Source organism: Adiantum capillus-veneris, chromosome 2, assembly GCF_014529385.1.
Source record: "Adiantum capillus-veneris isolate H3 chromosome 2, ASM1452938v2, whole genome shotgun sequence".
Classification (NCBI taxonomy): Eukaryota; Viridiplantae; Streptophyta; class Polypodiopsida; order Polypodiales; family Pteridaceae; genus Adiantum; species Adiantum capillus-veneris.
The window spans coordinates 180,127,893-180,155,766 of record NC_140932.1 but is presented as its reverse complement, the minus strand read 5'-3'; the positions used below and the strand labels follow the sequence as shown (position 1 = coordinate 180,155,766).

Sequence of the window (27,874 nt, the reverse complement as noted above, 5' to 3'; positions counted from 1 at the left end):
GTTCCAGTTCATCAATCAGACACTGAGAACATAGTGAACAGAGTGTTTCAATCATTCAATCTAGTCATCTTTTCGTTGTGTAGCCATCTCATCCCTTGGGAACTCTTGATGCGCTCAACACAGTTTCATTCAATCATTCATCATCATCATTCAAAATCATGATTCTTATCTCGAATCGTAGTCGGGTTCATTGTGTGCTCCCAATTGTATTCATATGCAAATTGGTCATGATCTTGTTCTCGATTTCACATGTTATCTGTTCAGAAATATCAGAATCTTCCAAACACATTAATTTCATACATAAATCAAACTCATCTTCGGAAATTCCTATTTCAAACTCGTTCATTCATAAAGTCATAAAACAAAATATTGTCATCTCATCAATATCTTTCTTCAATTTCTATCCAGTATCTATTTTGGAGCGAGTATCTCCTCGCCAAGTTCTATTTCACTATGTCAGTCGTTCTCATTCTTGTGCCTTTTTGGATCACCCTGCAGATATATGTCCTTGTTCCCCACAGTCAAAGCACTCTCCCGTTTTGAGGTATTCGTCTTTTTGTTCCTTTGTCAGTCGGGGACATGCATCTTTCTTTCCTTTTTCTTTTGTCATCACTTGTTGAAGGTTGATCTGTTGGATGAGTGAAGTTACCTGAATGCATAGAAAACTCTTGCTTAGCATGTCCCATCATCTGTTGTATGGACTCAAATTTTTGTAACAAGCAGTAATCTCGTATCTCTTTGGGCAGTCCACAGCAAAATCGCCCGATTTGCTGCTTAAAACTGATCTTTTTAAAGGATGAGGTAGGTAGAAAACATCCCAAAATCTCTCACAATAAGTATCCAGAGTATGTGCCTTGGCTATCCGAAGATGATTCCAAGTGGTAATCACGTCACGTACGTAATCTTGAGTGAGCTACAAGGAAATAAAAAGTCTCTTGAACTTAAGCCACTTTGTTGGTGCTTCTTTCCGTAACAGAAGAGCGGACCACCATGTTCGTGCATTTGCTTTCAAATAGGAGGCTGCCCTTCTAATCTTGGGTGCTCTGAATAGCGCCCTCGAGAAATGGCTATGTCAAACTGTTGAATAAAAGTGAGGGGTTTGTGTGCATCTTGAAAACTTGAAAAGGTATCAAATTTTATCACTTGTACACCCTCCTTGAATTCTTTGGTCTTCTTGCTCTTATCTTCGAGAAAGTTGTAATGATTGGCTCTATAAAAATGCTTCTTCCTAAAATAAAACATCTGGTCATCAGAGTCCGAGCTCTCAGAAGAGGATGAATCCTCCTCTGAACTGTTAGAAAATTTCCGAGATCTGCGGTGGGATTTGCTTTTCTTTACCTTCCTCTTGTTCTGTCCATGTCTTTGGTTCTTTTGTCGTTTCTTGCCCTTTCTGTTATCATTATTGGAATCGAAAGAGGAAGAGCTGTCGGAACTATCAGTAGAGGTGGAGGACGAACTAGACACTCCCTCGAAACGTACATGCTTCTTGGCTTTTCGTGCATTTGCAAACGAAGACTGTCAACCCAAATAACCAGGGTAATTTGTTCCCTTGCTGCGTCTCTTTGGAGGCTTCGCGGTCTTTAATATGTGGTTGACTCGTCGTTCGATCACATCATCAAGTTCATCTTCAGTGTACATCCGCGGGACAAGTGGTTTCTTCAATGCGGACTTTAATGAAAATCGATGGCCGTACACCATCGGGAGTGCATCTCATCAATCGGGTGCGGGTCAAAAATTTCGTGTACTGGGGATCCTTCGAATAGTGCCGCATCTGTTTGGCACAAGCATCACATGCTGTTGACGTTGCATCTCATACTCCGTAGGCCAAGGAGGCCCATACTCTTGTCCTGATTGCCCGTACTTTCATCCGATCCGGAGTTGTCGGGTGGGTTCATCTGATTCTTGTGGGATTTGTCACTTGAATCCATGTGTAATCTGGGGTTCTTTATGGCTTATGCCCTGTAAAACAGAGCGATGAAGACAGGAGCACGCCCGATGCGTGATGAAGTAAGGGTGGAGGATGCTAATATGTCCGGGGTCAGGATACGAAGATTCTTTAAATAAAATTTCCGGTGAACTTCGGAGGACCGGTATGCTTTGAGAAAAACACACTCCTCAAGCTTTGATACCAATGTTATAGACTTGGACACCCCAACTCGGGAATCGGGCATGACACGAGAGAGAATCACTTAAAATACTTCACAATTTTATCACACTTTTAGTACAAAGTCGACAAGGCCTGGCGTAGTTCCATGCTAGGAGGTATTGGCCCCAAAATCTGGCACCCCTTTCAGTATTTATTTTTATATTAGTGCTTGAGCAAAGTTACAACTCCCGTGGGCCCTCTCTGCTCAGAAGTTGGTTAGCTAACCGAGGGAAAGAGTGGCCTAGGGTTCATATTTGAAGGCCCTTGGCCTCAAAATCAAAAGCAATTACATGAAAAGTTGCCAACTTAAAAGCCACTGGCCCAAAAAGCAGCCAACGAAAATCGAGAAATCCGTATAGCCTGCCACGTGGCATGTCAGTGCAAAACGTGGAGATCCGTACTGCTGCCACGTCAGTATTTTAGGCAATCTGCGGAAATTGGTATTGTTGTCCGCGTCAGCATCCTCTGTCCCGGGTTGACATGCAACGTCATCGCTTCGTGACACGGAGCACTGCCTATGTGAGGCATATCTTACAAATTGATGCATTCCACGAGAACCCATCCCATATAGACAACTCAAAAATACATACTCTACCTTTATTTTGTTCTAGACACCTTCCACTTGACAATTTTTTGCATGTTTGGAAACAATTTTTAGGGAAAATTACCGATATACCCCTGAAATTTGTGGAAATCCCCAAAATACTCCTCAAATTTCAAAAAATCGCAAGATATCCCTCATATTTTCCAGAAGTTCCCTAGATGACTATCAATTTCTCCAAAACTTCCAAAATACCCCTCAGTAACCTCGCAAACATATCTCCCTCAATAGAAGATGAGAGAAGTAGGATTTTGAATGGTATTATGGGCTCTTAAGATGAAAATGCTCATCATTTTTAGACACAGATGCGGCTATTTGTGAGCTCATTGGTGAATAGTTTTGTCTAAGACACTCAGAGGTAAAATTTTATTGTGATAAAGATTAGAGTATGCAAATATTGGGGCAAATCCGTCCCAAATTGATAGAAGGGTATATCGGGAATTTTTGAAAATTGAGGGGTATTTTGGGAATTTCCACAAATTACGGGGGTATTTTGGTAATTTTCCCTAATGTATTTGTTCCAATTGTGAGGATAAGGTTAATATGCATGATGGTAAAAGTTAGCTTGGAATTTTGTCTTTGAAACTTTTTGGTATGCAAACAGGTTCCTTTCTACTACCCGTGCTCTCCCTCACCCAACCCTCTTACACACTCTTAGGGTTTGCTGTTATTCTGTCTTAGGCAAAGACCTAAATTTTCAAATGATTTTACTTGTAATTGATACAAGCTGTTTCAAAACCTTCAGATTGCTTAGGAAAGTTGCATAGGCTACAGTTCCTCATGAAAAGTGGAAGAGGTTCTTCAGGTAAGGCTGCTGGTTCAAACTCATGCAAAGGCTTGCCACTTCTGTATTTCAATAATTCTTATTTACTAGTTTTATTTGCTAAATATTTCTCGGTGTTGTTGCATTTGTATTTTAGCTGCAACAGTCCTGAGAACTCTCAAACGTGGATGAGGTGCAGGGAATGTCATGGACAAGGTGCCTTACTCTCCTCAGTGTGAATTGGTGAGGCAATATAGGGCTGTCAAAAAATCACAAAATGGCCTCTGGGAGAATGTCTTTCATTCCCCAAAAGTACTTCAAACTCAACATGCTCTGCGCTTTCTGCATTCAGGAGGACCATCTTGGTGAAACGTGTTTGTGCAACAAAGTCTGTGCCTGATGAAGTGTACTTCAGTAAGGCGAGCGGGAAATGAGGCTGTATAAAAGCCAGAGTTATCAGTGTGAACCTGCTTGCCTCTCTGATGGTTTGAGTAAGTTTTCAGAGTCCGTCATTTCGGAACGCGCTTTCATTCCAGAGTCTGCCCGGGTAATCTGTGAAAGGCATGAAATAAGCTTCATACCTGTGACAAGAGTGGTCATGGCCGACAAAAAGAAGTCGTTTAAGTTCTACATTTTGGGCCTCGGCAAAGAGATCTATGCAGAGGAGTATCCTGTGAGTCTTTTTTCTCTTTGTGGAGTCTGCAATATTTGCTGAACTGAAGAAGCAAAATGTTGCCAGTGCTCTAGACTTTAGTGTATAATACCAAGTTTATGAAATGCTCTTGTATGCCCATATACATATAGTCTCAAGCTTATATATGTAGCCCACAGCTTCCTTGAGAAAGGTGTATAATCATCCTTCAATTTCAGTTTTCAATCAGAAGAGCCCAACCTTGAGAATGCTTCTTGAGCACCAGATATCTGTTCAGAACAGTAGGTGATGTGTCACACCTTCGAAAGGACTTTCCATTGTGAATAGGAAGATTACAGTTGTATGCATAGAAAACATTAAACTGCTAGCTCTTTGTTAATTACTGCGAGTTTGTGAAGGCTTAGACTGCCTGATAACAAGCAGGCAGGCGCATGCTTGGGCATAGGCTGGAGCTTTGTACGAGTAGTGAAGTTACATCCAAGTATGGGTTGTGAGTCTAGTTCTACTAAGCTCTACATGGTTTTGCTAGCTTCAATTCTCTCTTTCCCATGCGCATGTCAGGAAAGGGAAGGACTTGTCTAATGAGGTAGTTGCTCGATACGGGCCATCTGTGTTTGCAGGGGGCTCAATGGCTGCCGCATCCCAAAGGAGATTTGTGAATCTAACCGTGTTCTTTGTGGTCAAATTGTTTTGTCTTGCTTGGCAGATTGTACATCTTTCAATGGAAATTATGCTGCTTGTTAGTTCACAAAGTAAGTGAAATTAGGGAGTGCATGGCAAAGTATGGAATGTAGTTCTCGTTCAAAATCAACCAACAAGCCAGACAAACAGGCTTCCCTGCCTCTCTTGAGCAGGGAGAGGTTGGCACAATGCAGAGTAAACTCCATTTATGTTTTGTTCTACAGCTCTTCTGAAGTATTTTTAAAACTTTACACACAGTATCGAAAGAGACTCCATCTCCATTCTTGTTTTGCTATATAGCTCAAAACACTGAAAATAATTTCTTTTTCCTTAGTTTTGATAGTGTGTTTATAAAAGCAAGAACATTCTTGTTAATTGTCTTCATGCATCATCATTCAATGAGATGAACATTCTTTTGGCATCATCAAGATGCTATTAAATGGTGAACGTTATTGCTGTTATTATTGTGATTCTTTGTTGAAGTGACAATGAGAAGCTCTCAGTCAAAATGTTAATGTTTCAATCGAGGTAAAAGAGTCATCTCTTATAATGCAAAGCGTCTAGTTAGAGTTTTCTCAACATGCTTTTTGATCAACAATAGTAACAAGGTGAACTTAAAAATGAAAGTCATGTAAGGTTGTGAATTGAAGTGTCCATTGACAAACTAAGACAAAAGGCGATTTTAATTGTCCACATGAATGGTAGGTCCAATCAGAAGAACGTGGGAAATAATAAAGTTCAAAGTGTACAAAGTTCTCCAAAATTACCAAGATTGGGCAAAAGAACTAATGTCCTTTAGTTGCCTAAAATGATTAAAAATGTACAAAAATTGTTCTCAAAAGGATCACCACATAAGATCACCACATACAAGGGGCACAAAAAGATCACCACATACAAGGGGCAATGAGTAGCGGAGTTATAACCAAGACTAACTTTTCCCTCATTTGTAAACCTCATCTAGGAGAATGGTAGAGAGCCACTACCCATTACGTTAGATGTAATATTCAGTCTGAGTAACAACAAAATATTGAGAAAATGCTAAAGCTCATTCTCACCAATAAGACATGCACTAAAGGGTGTATTTGGGATACCTATCTACCAATAGCATGATGGGCATTTAGGACAGCTTTCAAGGTTAGTCTCCATTCTGGTGAGTATAGGTCTAGGAAGCTAATGTACTACTTGAATTCCATGTCTCAAGTCTTGAGGCAGCTATTGAATATGACTTGAAAAGCACTCACACCGTCCCTAGAGAGGATAGAGTGCGTAGCTCAAGAGGAGGTAAGCCAATACGTTTTGTGGTGTCAGGAAACGAAGTAAAGGATAGTGAAGGAGTGTCATGATCAAGGTCTCAAGGAGGAGTTTGAGAAAGGAGATCTAGTGTTGTGGTACTTGGGAAAGATCAAGAATAAGCATTTAAATTTGACAATTGGATGGACAAGGCCATATAAGGTTCACCAGATACAAATTTAGGACCCAATGAGCTAAGAACTCACCCTGGTGAATGCTTCCAACGTAAAAATCTATGAACCACTAGTTGAACATTATTTTAGGTAGCATCACAACATGATCATGTTTACAGGATGAACATCAAAGTGGCGGCTTTGGTGGTCAGAATAGAAGATACCATCTTGGTACCTAAATTTGATACTTTTTTTATGGCCACATCACTTGTCATATCAACATTGTAAGGTGTGAGCTTTGTCCTAAAGTACTAGAGCATGAGTCAAGAAGAGAAAAGGTGGAATTATCCCACATGTATTGGTGCAAGGATGTAGAGCTACTTAAAGCTCATTTCATGAATAAGCAAACCCATTCCGTTTTGCATTACATCTCTCTCTCTCTCTCTCTCTCTCTCTCTCTCTCTCTCTCTCTTTCTTTTATTGTGAGCTTGTGATGGCTTAGCAACTACTCAAGATCGTGTTTTTATGAGTCCAAGTTGATTAATCTTGGAACCTAATCCGCTTGAGTGATAATCTAGCATACACACTCGCTTGTGTGCACGATGTTTCTCTTTCACCCACCCTAGCTAGCAAGATCCCATTCCTATCAAGTGGTATCAGAGCTTTAGGTTATGCTAGCTAGGTTTGTCGTTATGCTTTAGTGTGTTAGTGATTAGAATCTCCATTAGAGTGATTAAGTATTTCTTAATCCATTGAAATTTCTTGTAATTATTTGCATCTCTCATTAATCAAGCCCTAATCTAGCTATGTGAGGGCATGTCCTTGGTACACCCAAGAGGCCACTACCCTCCATGGCTAAGTAAGCTTAATTGGGGAGAGGATTAGCACCTATTATTGCATTTCTAGTCATTTTTTGTGTCAATTTTCTAGTTGTTTGCATCTTCAATTAATCTTCCCGGTTTTGTACTTATCAAGAATTAATCATCTCATCCTGAAGCTCTCCTCGCAAGCTCTCCATAGAGCCCTCGATTGCTCCATTCCAATCTTAGGAGTCCCCTCATCTCCAATCCCCAAATTTTCTAATTTTAGGGCCTTGTTCCGGCAGCAGAGGCAAACTTTTTCTTTTGATGCAAAGGGCTAACAAGGAGTATTTGAGGAAGCATTTTAAACTGCAAAGGGTGCTTTATATCGTGCATCCAATTTTACAAGCATTTAAAGGACTTCATCGGAGTCTTCAAAGCAAAGAAAAGGGAGATATTTCTTTATTGTGAAGAGGGGCTTCATTCTAGTAAAGAGGAGCTTCACAAAGCTCAAAAATATTTGAGCTTCAAAGAAAAATATTTTCACACTTGTAGTTCAAAGATAAAATTCTTGCAACCAAAGCATCATTTGTACTGTATGTATTCATATTCGTCTACATGGAGGACATTATAATTGTGCTCGTGTATGGAGTCAAGACACTGGCCTTGGAGAGTCTCCAAGTGCAAAGACCACTCTAGGGCACCATGGGGAAATTCAAAGATTGACTTCTAGGGAAGGGAAAACCGGCAGCAACATCATTAGCACTTGTTCTCTTACATTAGTATTTTTGCATTGCACTTGTTTTTTCAATAAATCTTGATTGCACAACAAAAAGGGGAAATAAGCACTTGTTCAAGAGGAGAATACAAAGACAAAGACTATAAAGCAGTTGAAGACAAAGCATTGAAGAAGACGAAGGTGCTCTTGGATTAGAGCAAAGCAGACATTTGTTGCTCTTGGATTAGAGTGTTGTTTTTGCTCTTGGATTAGAGTGTTGTTTTTGCTCTTGGATTAGAGCAAAGCAGACATTTGTTGCTCTTGGATTAGAGTGTTGTTTTTGCTCTTGGATTGGAGTGTTATGTTGTCTGTCTCCTGGATTGGGGATGTATGTTGTCTGTGCTCCTGGATCGGAGTGTTGTCTTTCTTCATCAAGTTGTAGCCCAAAGTTCAAGGGGAAGATTCCTCTTGTATTGAAATCCTTAGTGGATACCATGTGTCATCCTTAGTGGATAAAGAACCTTCAATGTTTTCTTCCTAGTCCAAACCTCAAGGGGAGGATTGTAAGGTGTGAGCTTTTTCCTAGAGTACTAGAGTATGAGTCAAGGAGAGAAAAGGTGGAATTATCCCACATGTATTGGTGCAAGGCTGTAGAGCTACTTAAAGCTCATTTCATGAATAAGCAAACCCATTCTATTTTGAATTACATCTCTCTCTTGTTTATGGTGATCTTGTTATGGCTTAGCAACTACTCAAGGTTGTGTTTATGAGTCCAAGTTAATTCATCTTGGAAACTAATTCGCTTGAGTGATAATCTAGCCTCCACACACTCACGTGTGCACGATGTTTCTCTTTCATCCACCCTAGCTAGCAAGATCCCATTCCCATCAAACATGAAGAAACGCTTTCAACACCCACTAGTGTCTATTCATTATCCTTTTACTTCTATTGCTTTTGAGTGTAACATTGATGGAGCAAACAACACCTTGTACACCCTCACACCTAAACACAAGAAACTCCCTTACTCAAGTCATCAGGAAAAAACATCCTTGAACTGATTGATGGAGCAGAAAACACATTTATGGAGGAAAAAACGTTGTGTACACACACCTTAACACAAGGAACTCCCTTACTCAGATCATCAAGAAAAACATCCTTGAACTTAAGAAAAAGCTTTTCCACAAATACTGGATTTTTGTCCTTTTTTTTCGCGCTCGGCTTTTAATTCGTTTGCAAAAATTATAAAGGTCACATGCCCTTTTTTAACTTCTCTTATCAGCTTCATGGCCGAAGTCAAAATAAACTTGGAATCCCTTTCTTTCCCATAAATAGTGTAGTTACCTCACACAAGCGTACTCAATAGTTCAAAAAAAAAACCTCCCCACACTCAACTCAAGCTCCAAATTTCAGCTACAAAGTTATCCCTACCCGCTAATACTACAAAGTGAGTTGAGTTGATCAAGGTTTGGAATTATAGACAACGAAGAATAAAAGACACAAAAGGATCATAAAAAGGCCTCTCTTAAACCATTGCAAAAGCTTCACCAAACTCCACTTTGTTGGATTCTTTGGCATAGCCTCAACCCAAATGGCACCAATACAGGGTCAATTTGTCTTGCAAAAAGCCATAACTTCTTCCCTCAATCCCTTCCACACATACCCATTGAAACCTCAAAACTTCCATAGACTCTCCCAAGAGTTAAAGTGAAGAGAAGAAACAAGGACGCAAACCAGTCGGGACTGCACTAGACTACCCTGTAGAAACCCTCGTATCTCTTTTCCATGCAATTTTTAATGAACCAAGCATCCCTTAACTTGAGCCACCACGCCCATCATTGTCGATGTGAAAAAAAAAAGCCTTTTCATACCATCTTGGCCCATATTTTGGTCTTATAAGAGCCATTTTTTGCTTGTTTTGACCCTTGATGGATACTCAAACTGCATATCTACGTACCAGAACTCTATTTTTGGTGAGTATTAAGGCAATTCAAACACCATAGCATATAAAGCATCGCAAATAGATATTTACCTTAGGTGTCAAACTTTCGGGGCAAGATGAGCATGCCCACACTTCCCACTTGCATTATTCACATTCTAGAAATTTTGAAAGCACACCCTAGAGAAAAAAAAACACTTGGTACCACATCCAAGGCTCCAATACCTTACTTAGATATGTATACATGTGCGACTTCCGACATGCAAACATGACTATTTACAATGTGTACATTGTCCACCATATTTGAAACTGAATCAAGTAGGGAAGGCTTTCAAATCCATGCATTTATATTTGTATATACACATGTCCATGCATATATACACTACTATATACATGCCAAAAGTAGCTTATCATCATTGCCAACCCTCTAGATGCTTAATAAAGAGATTATTCGCATTTGAAACCACACCCCTTGCAAATTATTTTTTCAATCTATAACTATTTATTATGTAGCACAACGGTTCACCAAAACAATTTCTCCATCTTGTATGTGCCATTTGAAAAAAACATGTTTTACTCTATATGGCCCCAACCATTTGTCCGCCGCCAACTTCTTTTGAAAAGTAAAATCCAAACGAGAACCATATTTCATTACAAGACCCCCCTCCTAAATTTTTGTCCTTGATAGCATATTATAAATTTTTCCCATTCTTTTCTTTTCTTGCTCAAGATAATCATCATTGGCCCTCTCTCGATTCATTTGTAGCAATTCTAGATAAAAAAATCATTTACTCCAACTTCTCTTTATGTTCACCTTGCATTTTACACAACAATCTCAAACACTGGTATATGCATGAGAGCTTCCTTTCCATAGACAAACTCATATGGTGAAAATTGAGTAGACACTCTCTATGCAGTTCTATAAGCCAACAAACACTTCCAAGTCCAAGCCCCACTCTATGGGATGATCCTATGGTGCAAATTGAGTAGACACTCTCTATGCAATTCTATAAGCCAACAAACACTTCCAAGTACAGGCCCCACTTGTATATGCATGAGAGATTCCTTTCCTTGTCAAAGAGACCAAAGTGAAGGCAAACACAGATTAGCCTGGTAAGTGCATTGTCTTTACCTAGTCATAATATAGTCATCACGTGGACAAAGTAATAGGTGTAGAGTTCCTAAGGGAAAGCTAAGGAGGAGATAACACTTGGGAAGAAAGCTACTTAGAGTGTCATCGTTGAGATCCTTGAAAGAATCAAAACGCATAGAAGCATATGTGGCCCATGTCATAGCATTGAAAAAGGATGAGAAGCACATTTTTAAAAACCAGATGCAAGAGATGGCCAGGATCATGGAGGGAAATCAGCGGAACGTGGGCCAAACCCTCATCAAGATTTTACACAATCAGATGATGGGTGTATTGAAGGGCGAGGTCACATTTGACAGGCTTTGTATAATCTCTGAGGAAGTGGGTCATTGTAAAAAGCCTGTAACAACTAATCCAAGGAGGATGTAAGGTCTCTGACCCCGACCAAAAAAGAGCACCATTGTACCATGGAATGAACATAATGGAAAAAGTTACTATTTTTAGCAGTTTTCCAAATTCTGTCAGTGCCATGATGTTTAGAATGTTATAAAGCTTTCAAAAGTGAATTAAAATAATTTTTGTGAAAAAATCCCCAAAATAGTAAGTTTTTGGTCACCCGACCCGTTTAGTTTTGACCGTCTCGGAAAATCGCACTCGTACCCCGAATTTGAAAAAATGCATTTTCGAACCCCGGGGGCTGCTAAATATGGCAGGTACTCGGACAGATACACCTTAGTTAGAACTTAGTATAGCAATTTACGGCATAAATTTTCGACTCGTATGGCCCGTTTTAGCATAAAACCAAAATTTCCTATGGTTGTGCGAGGAGGCACCGGGACTCGAGGCTGTGTGGGAACAGGTCCCAAGCCACTCAGAGCTTGCTTTAGCAGCTAGGGGGCGCCTTCTCATGACTAGGGAGTTGTGGGAGAGTTGCCTTGCTTGAGAGAGAGTGTGAGAGTCAGTTACACTAGCTAACTGAACACTTGGTAGGCATGTAGCTGGACTTACCATGCATGAGATGAGTCCTCTCTAGATGCATATAGCAGCTAGGTTCGATTTTCAGCATGGGAGAGCCTATTTAAGAGTGTGCTCACACAAAGACACATAGGTATGCTCACACACTCACTCAGTACACACACACACACACTTACACACACACCTTGGGGAAGCGCTGCCGGCACACATAGTTTTTGGAGAAGGAGCAGAGGAGGGAAGTGCTGCCCGATTCTCATCTCAAGAACTCCATTGGATCAGAATTTCGAGTAGATTTCAGCCCCTAATCACGGTAATATCAATTTATTTTAAGCTTTGCTGCAAATCTCTCTATCATTCTCCTAATCTCGCAACTATTATGCTTAATCATAGCTAAATTACTCAATAGCTACTCTCTAATTCTCCATATCATTAGTCTGTTACATAATCATCATCCAATAGTTAATTATGCAAGCCATTAATCTCTCCTAATCCTAGATTAATGCATGATTAGTAAGAAGAAATCTCCCGCTAGTCATCATAGTAAATAATTGTCAAGCCGGTAATGATGTGGAATTGGTCAATTTCACCCTATTACCACACAATGTTGAGTAACTAAGTTAGATTCAATCTGTTCATAGATTAGGATGTAATTAAGGGAAATTAATCCGTTATTAATCCACTAGGAAGGGAATATCCTCTTGTGAGGTCCCCACCCCACCGTATAAAACGGCGGATCTGACGGTGAACCTGGTGGCCACTAGATCTATTGCGGAAGCAAACAAAATGGTTCAGGGTTCGACTAGCAGACGATCTCTCATCACAAAGTGAGTCGAGTTCGAGCCTACTAGCAGGGAGATCTAGCTCCACCTCGTAGGGGAAGCGTACTTGAACTATCTAGCGATCCTAAGACCCACTTTCCAAGAGGAGAGAAACCCCGAGTGCCTTTTTCCCCATGTTTCAGAGGCACGTACCCTCGAGATTTCACCACTCTAGGGGCAATGAGTAATTACTAATATCGAGTAAGAACTATGGAGACAGAGAGTTCCCAACCAATCTGGACCACCCATCTCATAGACATTGGCAACCTGAACCAAGCCCCCACTTTCCACCCCCATACTCACACTTCCTTGTGTGACCTAATTACTACCACAATGGTTGTTCAACATAAACATTCCTTGATTAATTCCGAATCACATTGTTCGTTAAGACAGCCCTTCAACCAGTATTGCAAACAACACCAAGACAGTATTCTAGTAAGAATTCTACTCAAACTTATTCATTAAAATTCCAATGTTCTGGAGGTACAACATCCCCCCTCCAGCAAGAGTTTACTCCTCCCGTTGTCGCCTAGCTGCCCATACAACTAAGTATGTCCACCGCATAGAAAGCACGACATGGACATTCCCACCGCTTAACCAGCAGTCGTGGGTTCCCACCGCTTAACCAGCAGTCGTGGATTCAAGAGCCCTTAACCAGGAACTCTGCCCCCTGTAATCAGGAGGGGGTTCATGACTAATTCAACACTGGAAATAGAATGAACATGCCGAGCTAAATTTTCCCTAGCAGACATTCCTTCCTATTGCAAACAGCATATCCGTCAATCATTTCTTTCCTACTTTAGACCTTAATATACAAATGAATTCAGTTGCCGAGGTTTTCGTCAGATTTCTCCAACATGTTTGGGGATATGTTCATTCCTAGCTAAACGTATGCAATGTTAAATTAAACAACTTGAATAAAACTGTGATCTACCTCTTCCATTTCTTCGTCATTGGCTCGTGAGATGGCCGGTGCTTGTTCGACCATGGGAGCTTTTCCTTTTCCATTTGTATTGCTCGTTCCCACCTCGTGGTCGTGGGCACCACCGAAGCGAGTTCTCTTAACCGGGCCCATTTTACTCACTACTTTAAATGATAAACTTGAAGAAAAGAGCTAAAGTCCGAGAGCATCATAACAACCAAATGGCAGATTAGAATTATTAAAGAATCCTCCTTAGGCAAGAGATTAGATTTTTCCTTCGAGACCTAACAATTTTATGGGTAATTCTTTACTTATCCTATGGGAAATGGCTCTAAGGTTAATTACTTGGCTTAGATGATTAAAAAATTCAAAATTTTACTAATTGACTCACGAAAGAGATGAAGTAAGCAAGCTCATCCATTTTCCTAGAGCAATATGAAGATGCAGAATTGCCGCAGGCATGTGTGACATAAAATTCTCTTCTTAATGGCCTAATGACGGATTAATTTTCAGCCTTAATCACATTTTAATGTGGGAGAAGATTGAGTCTAATTTAATTACAACACTATTAAGTGGTAAAAGAATGAATTTCATCAAATCTACACTATTACTGGCTGACAATTCATTGACTATACCTCCTAGAGAGAGAATCTTTCCTAATCATGCATTAATCCTTGATTAAGGATGATGAATGGCTGAATAAATTAACTAAATGAATGATAATTATGTACTGAAGTATAGCTATGAAAACTTAAAGAGCAGCTATAGAGAATTATAGCTAAAAGTAGGCATAGTAGACAAGAATTATGAGTGGGTAATGATGAGATTAAGAAGAGCAGTAATTAAATCATAATTACCGTGATTAGGGACTGAGAATCCTCTTAAATTTTTGATGCAATGAATCCTCAAGATGGGAATTTCGGCAGCACCTCCCTCCTTGCTTCTCCTTCAAAAGTTGTGTGTGTGCCGGCAGCACCTTCCCAGTGTGTAGGTGTGTGAGTATGCAATGTGTGTGTGTGAGCATATATGTCTATGTGTGTGTGTGTGTGTGTGTAGGTCTTTAAATAGGCTCCTACAAGCTAAAAATCGATTTGTACTGCTATAAGCATCTGAGTGAGCACTCAGTCTCTGCATTGGCAAGTCTAGTTGCCTACTCACCAAGTGTCAAGTTGGCTAGTTTAACTGACTCTAAGACTTAGTTACAGGCTTGGAAACTCTCCCAGGACTCCCACAAAGCAAGAGGGCGCCCCCTAGCTGCTAAAGCTGATCTGGAGTGGGCTGGAACCTGTTCCCACACAGTCCCGGGCCCCCGGTACCTCCCCGGACAATTTTTAGGAAAATTGGTTCTATGCTAAAACGGGTCATACGAGTCGGAATTTGATGCCATAAATTGCTATACTGAGCTCTAACTAAGGCATACTGGACCGAGTACCTGCCATATTTAGCAGCCCCCGGGGTCCGAAAATGCATTTTTTCAAATTTGGAGTACGGGTGCAGTTTTTCGAGACAGTCAAAACTGGATGGGTCGGGTGACCAAAAACTTACTATATTTGGAAAATTTTCACTAAAATTATTTTAATTCACATTTCGAAGCTTTATAACATTCTAAACATCATGGCATTGACAGAATTTGAAAAACTGCTAAAAATATTAACTTTCTCCATTATGATCATTTCATGGTACAAGGGTGCTCTTTTTGGTTGGGGTCAGAGACCTTACACCTCTCACCTATGCATATGGTAATTATACATCTCTCTACTTACATTAGGAAGGTGATTGAGCATGTCTAATTCACCCCTCTAGTAACTTAATTAGTAAAAATCTGAAATTCCTAATTACTAAAGCCAAGTATTTAACTTTAGAGCCAATTCCCATAGAACAAGGTACTATCCATAAAACACTATGTCTTGAAGGAAATCTATCCCTCTCGTATAAAAGAAATTGTTCAGTGCTTCTAATCTGTCATCTTGATTGTTATGGTACTCTCGGACATTAATTCTTTTTTTCCGAGTTTGTCAATTAAGTAGTGAGTATAAAATGGCCCCGGTAAAGAGAACTCGCTCCGATGGTGTCCACGACCGCGAGGCGGGAACAAGCGACGTGAACGGGAAAGGGAAAGCTCCCATGGACGACCAAGTACCGACCATCTCACGGGTCAATGACGAGGAAATGGAGGAGGTAGGTCACATTTTTATTCAAGTTTGTTTAATTTAACATTGCATACGATAAGTTAGGAAAGAACATATCCCTAAACATGTTGGAGAAATCCGACGGAAACCTCGGCATTTGAATTCAATTGTATATTAAATTCTAAGTAGGAAAGAATGGTTGATGGATATACTGTTTGAAATAGGAAAGAATGTCTGCTAGGGAAAATTTAGCTCGGCATGTTCATTCTATTTCCAATGTTGAACTAGTCATGATCCCCCTACTGATCACAAGGGACGGCTCGCGATGATTACGCACTAGCTAGAGTTACTAGCTTAGGGCCTCTACCCACGACTTGCGTTCTTGCGGTGGGAACCCACGTCTTGCTTTCTATGCGATGGAAATGTCCATGTCGTGCTTTCTATGTGGTGGACATATCTAGTTGTATGGGCAGCTAGGCGACAACGGGAGGAGTAAACTATCGCTGGAGGGGGATGTTGTACCTCCAAAACATTGGAATTTTAATGAATAAGTTTGAGTAGAATTTTTACTAGAATTACTGTCTTAGTGTCACTTTACAATACTGGTTGAAGGGCTGTCTTAATGAACCTTGTGAATCGAAAACTAATCAAGGAACATATATGGTGAACAACCATTGTGGTAGTAATTAGGACACACGAAGAAGTGTGAGTGTGGGGGTGGAAAGTGGGGGCTTGGCTCAGGTTGCCAATGCCTATGAGAAGGGTGGTTCCGATTGGTCGGGACTAGTAATACTCATTGCCCCTAGAGCGGTGAAGTCTCAAGTGTACGTGTCTCTGAAACATGGAAAAAAAGGCACTCGGGATTTCTCTCCTCTTGGAAGGTGGGTCTTAGGATTGTTAAATAAGTTAATCACGCGGGGGCTTGGCTCAGGTTGCCAATGCCTAGAGAAGGGTGGTTCCGATTGGTCGGGAACTCTCTGTTCCCATAGTGTTATAAATCGACACTAGTAATACTCATTGCCCCTAGAGCGGTGAAGTCTCAAGTGTACGTGTCTCTGAAACATGGAAAAAAAGGCACTCGGGATTTCTCTCCTCTTGGAAGGTGGGTCTTAGGATTGTTAAATAAGTTAATCACGCTTCCCCTGCGAGGTGGAACTAGATCTCGTTGCTAGTAGGCTCGAACTCGACTCACTTTGTGATGAGAGATCGTCCGCTAGATGAACCCTGAACCACTTTGTTTGCTTCCACTATAGATCTAGTGGCCACCAAGTTTACCATCAGATCCGTCGTTTGAGATGGCGGGGTGGGGACCTCACACCTGGTATCAGAGCTAAGGTTAGGTTAGACTGAGAAATAAAGTCGTATTGTTTGAATATTTAAAAGGAACTAAGGGTATATAGATAGCTGATCCGAATTTCTTGCATTGGTGTTGCAGGAAGACCTCGTGCTAGAATATCATAAGTTCCAAGTGTTTGAACTTATTTACGAACAAGCTCGACGATCCCCAATTTACCAATTCAGGCGAGATGTCATGGAGATGCTGCTGAAGGCTCATACACCGCACTCCACTCGCATCGATAGAGGATGGGGGCTAGATTGGACACTTGCAGGAGGGGTTTACTACATCAACGCTCGAAAGCTAGGATGCCTGGTTACCGATTTGAAGAAAATATGTTGGGGAGAAGAATTGAGGGTAGTGCAGATATTCTACTTGCTGCCTACATGTATGGACCTGACTGTCTCTGACAGCACCAATCAAACCCTCAACGAGTGGCTTTTGGAGAAGGTCACTAATGTAATCCGATCAAACAGAGTTAGAACTTTTGGAGTACCAAAAGAAGAATCCCAGCTCGACACTATAGTTTACTATCCACTCAAGGATGAGTATAGGAACTAGTTCACGAATAAAGTAGAGTATCATGTGAACACAACCTGCTAGGCGTATCTTATAAGCATTCCAAAAGCCATGTAATAAATTGATCATGGGTTATCCTAAGCCTTGAGAGGTTTTGATTGTAATAAATCTTCATCAATAAAGTGTTTTTTTTTTCTTGTCTCTGAGTCTCTGTCTCTTGATAAAGTGGGATCTTGAATTCTATTTAAGTCTCTTGCTTATTTGAAATCCAAGAAATGGTATCAAGAATCTCGTGTAACCCATGTAGGCACCGCCTACTGCTCTCTACTCGGCGGCGCAAGAGAAGAAGCTCCTCCTTAAACAAGCCCAACCTCCACTCTTTAAGGGCGAGGGGGCAAATGTGGAGAGAGATGCGGAAGTATGGATAGAGGCTATGGACGACTAAATTGAAGCTGCGGAAACCCAACCCGTGAATCAAACCATGCTTGTGATGTTCCCCTTGTCTGGCGACGCCAAGATATGGTGGAAGCAACATTGTAGGGACTTGGATATTAAGGGATCTTCCCAATCCTGGGAAGACATTAAGGCTGCAGTGATGGGGCGTTACTTACCACCCGCCTATAAAACCTTGAAGATGAACGAGTTCTTTTCACTTCGGTAGCTGACTTCATCTATCGAAGAATATTATTTAAAGTTGGTCACTCTTCGGAGATATGCTCCTAAGATGACGTTGGAACAACAGGTAGCAAGGTTCTGTCAAGGGCTAATCGACCCTTTGAATACTCGATTGGAAGCTCTCAGGCCAACAACGCTGCAGGATGCCTTGTTGAGGGCCAAACCTTTAGCTCTTGAAGTACAAAAAGTTAAGCAGAATAGGAGGAATCATTTGGCAAAAAGGGCAAGGACAAATGTTTGGAATAACAGACTAGCCAACCAAGCGTATGACGAGAGCCCTATTGTGGCTACCACCACAACCATGGAGTTCCCAAATGTTCGATGCTACGGTTGCGGCGAGTTTGGGCATTACAGATCCAAGTGTCCCAAGAGGACTCAGGCAACCAGCGCCAATGCCATAGCCTTGAATGTCCATGGGCATGGCCAATCTAATGGAAGAGGAGTACGTGGAAGGATGAACAAAGGGTGAGGGCGTGGAGCTATCACCAGAGTGAATGCCGCAGTGGTACAACCAACTGTGGGAGATGAAGCAGAGGAGAGAGCAACCTTGCACGCTGCAATTGACAACCCCAATGGTTGCGAGAAATACGCGATCATTCATACGCCAGGATCTCTCAGAGGCGAAATAGTTAACTTCCTTATAGATTGTGGTAACACTCTTTCATTTCTTTCACCCAGATGCATAAGGAAGCTAAAGCTAGATAAGTATCTAACAAGAAATCTAGTTGTAGAGTTAGCAAACGGCAAGGAAGTAGTATCTCAACACTCTACATGGACAATCGACTTTGATATAAGGGGACACCCAACTTCTACCCAATTTCGAATCCTACCCTTAGGATTCTTTGATGGGATACTAGGGATGGACTGGCTAAAGCAAAATCAGGCCCACATCCATTGTGCACAAGGGACTTTACCTATACAGATAACTTGGGTAATGAAGTCTTAATCCACGGGGAAAACGGGAGACCTAGGGCTACTCTAGTTAAGGCCAGCAGACTTTTGAAGGGACTGAAAAAAGGGCAGCAAATTTATGCTGTAAAGCTCAACAAGGTGGACCAATCAGATACCACACTTTGACCAAACTGGTTGAGGGAGTATGATGATGTATTTCTTGAAGACCTTACGAATCTTCCACCACATAGAGAGGTAGATCATGAGCTTGAGACTATCCCTGGATGTGAGCTTGAGACTATCCCTGGATGTGAACCTATCCCTGGATGTCACTTTCAGAGGCTATCGAACTCAAGGATCAACTTAGGCAACTCATTGAACAAGGATTCATTCGACCCAGTACTTCTCCTTGGGGTGCAGGATGGAACCTTAAGTCTATGCATAGATTACCGTGGATTGAACCAGGTAACTATCAAAAACAAGTATCCAATTCCAAGGATTGACGAACTCTTGGACAGGCTCCATGGTGCCAAAATGTTTACAAAGATTGATCTAAGGTCAGGATATTACCAAATCAGGATCAAGGAATCAGATATTCCAAAGACAGCTTTCAACACTAGGTATGGACACTACGAATTCACAGTAATGTCTTTTGGTCTAACAAATGCTCTTGCAAGCTTCAATCGACTTATGCAGCATATTTTCAAACCTTATCTGGATGATTTTGTCTTGGTTTTCTTTGATGACAATTTGATCAATTTTAAGAATGAGACAGAACATGAAAAACATGTTCGCAAAGTACTTGATCTTCTTCAAGAACACCAACTTTACGCTAAAGCGAGCAAGTGTACCTTCTGCTCACCAAAGGTCAACTATCTTGGATTTGTCATATCGACCGAAGGGATTTCAGTGGACCCAGATAAAGTCAAGGATATCGTTGATTGGCCTCAACCATCTACCGTCAACGAAGTAAGAGGATTTCTTGGGATAACGGGATGGTACAGGATTTTTGTCAAGGACTATGCACGTATTGTTGCACCTTTGACGGAACTCCTGAAGAAAGGAATGAGGATCGAATGGGAGGCCGAACACGAGTCTAGTTTTGCTAATCTAAAAGAATTCTTGTTCTCAGCTCCTATCTTAAAGCTTCCAGATTTTAGTAAGAAATTTGAAGTAGCGACTGATGCTAGCAAGTTTGCTTTAGGCGGAGTTCTTACTCAAGAAGGAAGACCGGTGGCGTATACTTCACGAAAGCTGAGGGATCATGAGAAGAATTATCCTACTCACGATTTGGAACTTTTAGCGGTTATACATGCGCTGAAGTTATGGAGACATTATCTTCTCGGACGAAAGTTTCAGCTAGTTACAGACCACAAGAGCTTAAAATGGATTTTTACTCAACCTATTCTCAATATGCGACAACGGTGATGGATAGAGCTTTTACAAGAATATGACCTTGACATAAAGTATAGACCAGGGAAGGAAAATACAGTTGCAGATGGACTTAGCCAAAAATCTTTTCTCGGAGCTATCTCTATTCCAAATAACCCTATCTGGGATAGAATCAAAGAAGCATCTTTGGTAGATCCAGAATACCAATGTATGGTATCATTAGTCCAGCAGAATAAGATGCTTGAAGCTAAAGATTACTCTCTTATGGGAGGATGTCTTTACTACAGACATAGACTCTGTGTACCCAGAGATCCAGCTTTAAAGAAGGCTATTCTGTATGAAGCACACGATAGCCCTACATCAGGACATCCAGGTTCTGCTAAGACTCTTCATGCTATCAGGAGGAGTTATTTTTGGTCTGGAATGAAAGGAGACATAATTCACTATGTGAGGCAATGTCTTTCTTGTCAGCCGATAAAAGCCGAAAGAATCAAGTTACCAGGGTAACTTCAACCTCTTGACATACCCCAGATGAAATGGGAATGCATCAGTATGGACTTCGTTACAGGATTACCTTCTATAGGAGGTTATGACTCTGTTTTTGTGGTTGTTGATATGCTCACAAAAGTGGCTCATCTAATACCCGTAAAGAAAACCTTTACTGCTTCGGATATTAGCAGGATATTCATCAAGGAAATTTTTAGGTTACATGGTTTACCCAAGCGTATCGTCAGTGATAGAGATGCCAAGTTTACATCAAAATTTTGGACTTCTCTTTTCCAATCTATTGGGTCACAATTAGCCTTCAGTACAGCGTATCATCCGCAAACAGATGGGCAGACTGAAATAGTAAATCAAGTCATTGAGGAAATTCTCAGGGCCTATTGTTTGCAAGAGCCAAATAAGTGGTTACAATATCTTCCTTTGGTAGAATATGCTTATAATTTTTCCGAACACAAAATCATTGGAATGTCACCCTTCAAAGCTCTTTATGGACAGGACTACTTAGCACCGCTTAACTTTTCAGACCCAACCATCAGGGTAGAAGCCTCTAGGAAGATGTTAGAAGATATGGAAGCTCAGACTAAAGCTATTCGCCAAGACATTCAGGCCGCTCAGGATAGACAGAAGTACTATGCAAATAAGAACCGTTCGGAAAGAACTTTCAAAGAAGGAGATGAAGATTTTTCTACAAGTCCGACCAAAGAAAGCAACTTATCACTAGGCAGATACAAGAAGCTAAGCCCAATGTATTGTGGACCAGTCGAGATCACTAAAGTTGTGAGTGACCAGGCCTACAAGCTAAAGTTACATACAAACTTAAAGGTTCATGATGTATTCCACGTCAGCTTACTCAAACCCTATATCCCTAATCCTGATCAATTCTTGGACTCAGACCAGATAGTCATGCCAGCACAAGGAGTTCTCAAGCTCCAACCTGACTATGCACTTGAGACAAGGGAAAGAAAGTTACGCAACAGATCAATAACGGAGCATCTAGTAAAGTGGAAGGATTACCCCAAAGAAGATGCAACTTGGGAGGACGAGCCAACGCTCATAAAAGATTACCCAAACACATTCTTGAGATGAGGACATCTCAAATTATTCACTTTGGGGAGGTTGTAAGGTCTCTGACCCCGACCAAAAAAGAGCACCATTGTACCATGGAATGAACATAATGGAAAAAGTTACTATTTTTAGCAGTTTTCCAAATTCTGTTAGTGCCATGATGTTTAGAATGTTATAAAGCTTCCAAAAGTGAATTAAAATAATTTTTGTGAAAAATTTTCCAAAATAGTAAGTTTTTGGTCACCCGACCTGTTTAGTTTTGACCGTCTCGAAAAACTGCACCCGAACCCCGAATTTGAAAAAAATGCATTTTCGGACCCCGACGGCTGCTAAATATGACAGTTACTCGAATAGATACACCTTAGTTAGAACTTAGTATAGCAATTTACGGCATAAAATTCCAACTCGTATGGCCCGTTTTAGCCTAAAACCAAAATTTCCTAAGGTTGTGCGGGGAGGCACCGGGGCTCGCGGCTGTGTGGGAACAGGTCCCAGGCCACTCAGAGCTTGCTTTAGCAGCTAGGGGGCGCCTTCTCATGACTAGGGAGTTGTGGGAGAGTTGCCTTGCTTGAGAGAGAGTGTGAGAGTCAGTTACACAAGCTAACTGGACATTTGGTAGGCATGTAACTGGACTTACCATGCATGAGATGAGTCCTCTCCATATGCATATAGCAGCTAGGTTCGATTTTCAGCATGGGAGGGTCTATTTAAGAGTGTGCTCATACACACATACACACAGATATGCTCACACCCTCACTTAGTACACACACACACACTTACACACACACCTTGGGGAGGTGTTGTCGGCACACATAGTTTTTGGAGAAGGAGCAAAGGAGGGAAGTGTTGCCCGATTCTCATCTCGAGAACTCCATTGGATCAAAATTTCGAGTAGATTCAGCCCCTAATCACGCTAATATCAATTTATTTTAAGCTTTGCTGCAAATCTCTCTATCATTCTCCTAATCTCGCAACTATTATGCTTAATCATAGCTAAATTACTCAATAGCTACTCTCTAATTTTCCATATCATTAGTCTATTACATAATCATCATCCAATAGTTAATTATGCAAGCCATTAATCTCTCCTAATCCTAGATTAATGCATGATTAGTAAGAAGAAATCTCCCGCTAGTCATCATAGTAAATAATTATCAAGCGGGTAATGATGTGGAATTGATCAATTTCACCCTATTATCACACAATGTTGAGTAACTAAGTTAGATTCAATATTTTCATAGATTAGGATGTAATTAAGGAAAATTAATTCTTCATTAATCCACTAGGAAGGGAATATCCTCTCACCTATGCATATGGTAATTATACATCTCTCTACTTACATTAGGAAGGTGATTGAGCATGTCTAATTCACCCCCCTAGTAATTTAATTAATAAAAATCTGAAATTCCTAATTACTAAAGCCAAGTATTTAACTTTAGAGCCAATTCCCATAGAACAAGTAAGGTACTATCCATAAAACACTATGTCTTGAAGGAAATCTATCCCTCTCGTATAAAAGGAATTGTTCAGTGCTTCTAATCTGTCATCTTGATTGTTATGGTACTCTCAAACATTAATTCTTTTTTTCCGAGTTTGTCAATTAAGTAGTGAGTATAAAATGGCCCCGGTAAAGAGAACTCGCTCCGATGGTGTCCATGACCGCGAGGCAGGAACAAGCGACGTGAACGGGAAAGGGAAAGCTCCCATGGACGACCAAGTACCGGCTATCTCACGGTTCAATGACGAGGAAATGGAGGAGGTAGGTCACATTTTTATTCAAGTTTGTTTAATTTAACATTGCAAACGATAAGTTAAGAAAGAACATATCCCTAAACATGTTGGAGAAATCCGACGGAAACCTCGGCATTTGAATTCAATTGTATATTAAATTCTAAGTAGGAAAAAATGGTTGATGGATATACTGTTTGAAATAGGAAAGAATGTCTGCTAGGAAAAATTTAGCTATGCATGTTCATTCTATTTCCAATGTTGAACTAGTCCTGATCCCCCTACTGATCAGAGGGGGCGGCTCGCGATGATTTCGCAGTAGCTAGAGTTACTAGCTTAGGGCCTCTACCCACGACTTGCATTCTTGCGGTGGGAACCCACGTCTTGCTTTCAATGCGGTGGGAATGTCCATGTCGTGCTTTCTATGCGGTGGACATACCTAGTTGTATGGGCAGCTAGGCGACAACCGGAGGAGTAAACTCTTGCTGGAGGGGGGATGTTGTACCTTCAAAACATTGGAATTTTAATGAATAAGTTTGAGTAGAATTTTTACTAGAATTACTCTCTTGGTGCCACTTTGCAATACCGGTTGAAGGGCTGTCTTAATGAACCTTGTGAATCGAAAACTAATCAAGGAACTTATATGTTGAACAACCATTGTGGTAGTAATTAGGACACACGAAGAAGTGTGAGCGTGGGGGTGGAAAGTGGGGGCTTGGCTCAGGTTGTCAATGCCTATAAGAAGGGTGGTCCCGATTGGTCGGGAACTCTCCGTCCCCATAGTGTTATAAATCGACACTAGTAATACTCATTGCCCCTAGAGTGGTGAAGTCTCAAGTGTACGTGCCTTTGAAACATGGGGAAAAAGGCACTCGGGATTTATCTCCTTATGGAAGGTGGGTCTTAGGATCGCTAGATAAGTTATTCACGCTTCCCTTGCGAGGTGGAGCTAGATCTCGTTGCTAGTAGGCTCGAACTCGACTCACTTTGTGATGAGAGATCGTCCGCTAGATGAACCCTCAACCACTTTGTTTGCTTCCGCTATAGATCTAGTGGCCACCAGGTTTACCATCAGATCCGCCGTTTGAGACGGCGGGGTGGGGACCTAACAGAGGAGGATTCTACTAAGAGGGTGAGAGAGGACATAGGAATTGCAGGTTTGAGTGAGTAATGGAGAGGAATGAGAGTATCTGTGTATGCGTGAAGGGGCAAGAGCAGACGAAATGCCTTTTGTGTGCATCAAGTAGGCAAACTCGAATTCACCACAAAATCATATCTTTGTGTCATTATATTGAAAAATTACAAAATAAATTGAGCATATTCTTGAGCTCATGAGCTATTCACAACGACATATCTTTGTGCCATTATCTTGAAAAATTCCAAATTGAGATATTCTTGAGTTGATGAGCTACATTTTGTATATCGACAACATTTCCAAATTTGGAGTGGAAATAGCTACAAACAATTGGGAGAAATATCTGTTTTTTTGCCTTGCCAAAGTCTTTGAGTGAAAAGAGAGAGACTCAGCCCACCGGGTGTATTAGACCGAGTCTACCACTAATCACACTTTAGAGGCAGCTGAGAACATTGAATCAAAGCAAGGGAACTCATCACAAGGTAACATGGGGCTCAACAATGATTGACTAGGAAAGTTCAAGGCTTACACGATAGGGGACTTAGTAGAGATAGGGACCTCTACGAAGTAGTTTGCCTCAATAATTAGCATTCAACACATTAAAGGGATTAAGTGTCCCTTGGAAGCCACAATGGTATGGGATGTCTAAAAGCAGACCCCCAAAAGCAATCAATTCAAAAGCACTTTCACCCGAAAGCTATAGTCCCCAAAAGCTAACACTTGAGATTCCCAAAAGCGGCTAGCGTAATTTGCGACATCCGTACAGCATGCTACGTGGCACTAGCAACACAAATCACAAAAAATTTGTACGCCCTGCCACATCAGCATCCCTACAATCTGCCACGTCAGCATGTCAATGCATTTTACGAAAATTCCTTTCAGGGTTCAAGCTTCTGTCTTTTAGGGTTTCGGGCCCAACGATCGGTGCTTCATAAGTTCTTCAAGTTAGTACGTTTAGTTTCTCTTTTCCACTTGGCCATTTCTCTGTCAGATGGTCATGCCACATCATCACTTTGTGACGGCTTTAGTCGACAAAGGCTATGTATGAGAAATCTGAAATTAACTCCTCAAAAGCTTTGAAAATAGCCCTACAATGACGTTTTATAATAGATGGCTACGATGCAGGCAACGTGGACTAATCTCAAACCTCATTTAGCAAAAACACCATAGGCCAACCAAGTAGAGAGAGGTCTTGGGCTACGAGCCCCTCAATCTTGTGAACACCAGGTAGACTCCTGCGAGGTAAGTCCTCTTCTAGCTCTTGTCTTGTTATTTAGCCATGTCCTTGTAACGAAGCCTTGTCTTGTAATTCAAGCCTCCAAGTTTGTTAATCAAGCATTAAATCTTCCAATCAAATTTAAGTTTATAATCAAATCTCAAATTCTTGTTGATTGTGAGTGCCTCCTCTCACTCTCTTTTAGCTTGGGGCGCACTCATAACAAATTCATTGCCGAATGTGATGGTTTGAACATTCTCCCTTTCTGTCATGCATTCTCTCTCGATCTCTACGAATAGATATATATTTTAACCTTGTGCCACAAACGAGGGCACATACAAATAATCAATAGACTTAGATAGATAGAATCTAACAAAGAGAATAGGGAGAAGAGCGAATAAGAGAATTGATTGGTCCCCCTTAAAGAATATCTTCATTAACATGGAAAATCTTGTACAAACACATTCGCAGAAGAATATCCACATTAGTAGGGGCGATGGTCCCGAATTGGAGCATTGGTGGTTGCTTGATTAAGGCACTTGTGGACCTCAAAAATAGAGAGAGTCTATATGCCAAAATAGGACGCCTAGAGAGAGAGAGGCGTCATAGGCTTTTTTCCCACGTCAAGAACAAAGAGAGTGCTTGCAAGAATAGCAATGTCAGGTGCAACTGAATTGAAATGTTGAAGATCAAGGTTTTACACTTCCACAAATCTTTTTCTTTCTTTCCTTGCATTAGTGATTCCTTTTAGTTTGAATGATGGTTTCTTTTACTTTTCCCCAAACCCAAAGAGAGGGAATAAGAGAGAGTGCAGTAGAGATGTATAGAGGGAGAGAGGAAGAGAGAGGAGGAGAATGACACCTTATGGGATCCCAACCAACCCTTTCAAGGGCCCCCCACACCATTATTGATGTGGCATTTGCTTTAGATTGGGTAAATGGAATATTCACACATGCAGACCCCAGTCACCGCGGTAACTCGTAAGATGAGGCACCTCCAAGGCTCATTTGATGCACCTTTGGATGCTTGTCAATGTGGGATTGCGGATGATCATCAAGGGGAAGATATGGGACTAAATTGCTCTGTTGTTGCGGTAACTCCTCAAGATGAGGCACCTCCGGGGCTGATTTGATGCAGCTTTGGATCCTTTCGATGTGGGATTGCGGATGACCACCAAGATTAAGATCTTGGGCTGAATTTTTATCCCGATGTGAGAGGAATGAAGGGCTGAAGACGCAGATCTCGATGAGGACAATGATGGATAGCAATGGAGCACTTGATGGTGGTAAGGGAATGGCCGAGGGGAGGCTCGCTAAGCTGCCGAAGTATTGGACTGCTCAAACCGGCTTGTAGGGCGGTAGACTTTAGCTTTCATCGGATTCTTTACTTGATAAACTCTATGACACAAAGGAACTTCACAAATAAGCCAGTGACTAGAATTAACACTTTACATAAACCACGGCCTGACAGCTAGAGTGCTACCAAGTAGACATCGACACCCTCTTGGCCCCAAAGATTGGCGCCCCTTTTGGTATTTCTTTATACTTATTGAAAATAGACGATCCAAATGCTTTTACCTAACTCGCACCAATCTGCCCAAACATGTCCATGCCTGAAATCGCAGGTATTTGACCCAATTTTGCAAGCATAATGACGCAAAAACCTCTGCAAGTCAAAAGTACACGTCAAGGACCCTTGCGGTTGGGAAGATTTCCAATGAGCTGCAAGTCAATTTCAACGTGTTGTAATTCCCTATTTTGACACTATCAGGTGCCCAAA

The 27,874-nt window shown here is 41.2% G+C and overlaps 1 protein-coding gene across 1 annotated transcript; it reads left to right on the top strand.

The window, feature by feature from the left end:
* The first annotated feature begins 3,377 nt into the window (after positions 1-3,377).
* Positions 3,378-4,831, top strand: LOC147464167 (uncharacterized). Its single transcript, XM_086482650.1, has 4 exons — positions 3,378-3,552; positions 3,668-3,753; positions 3,863-3,924; positions 4,014-4,831. Exons 2-4 carry the CDS (start codon positions 3,713-3,715, stop codon positions 4,223-4,225), a joined length of 315 nt encoding a protein of 104 aa, XP_086338776.1. The 5' UTR covers positions 3,378-3,552; positions 3,668-3,712; the 3' UTR covers positions 4,226-4,831.
* Positions 4,832-27,874: the final 23,043 nt, after the last annotated feature.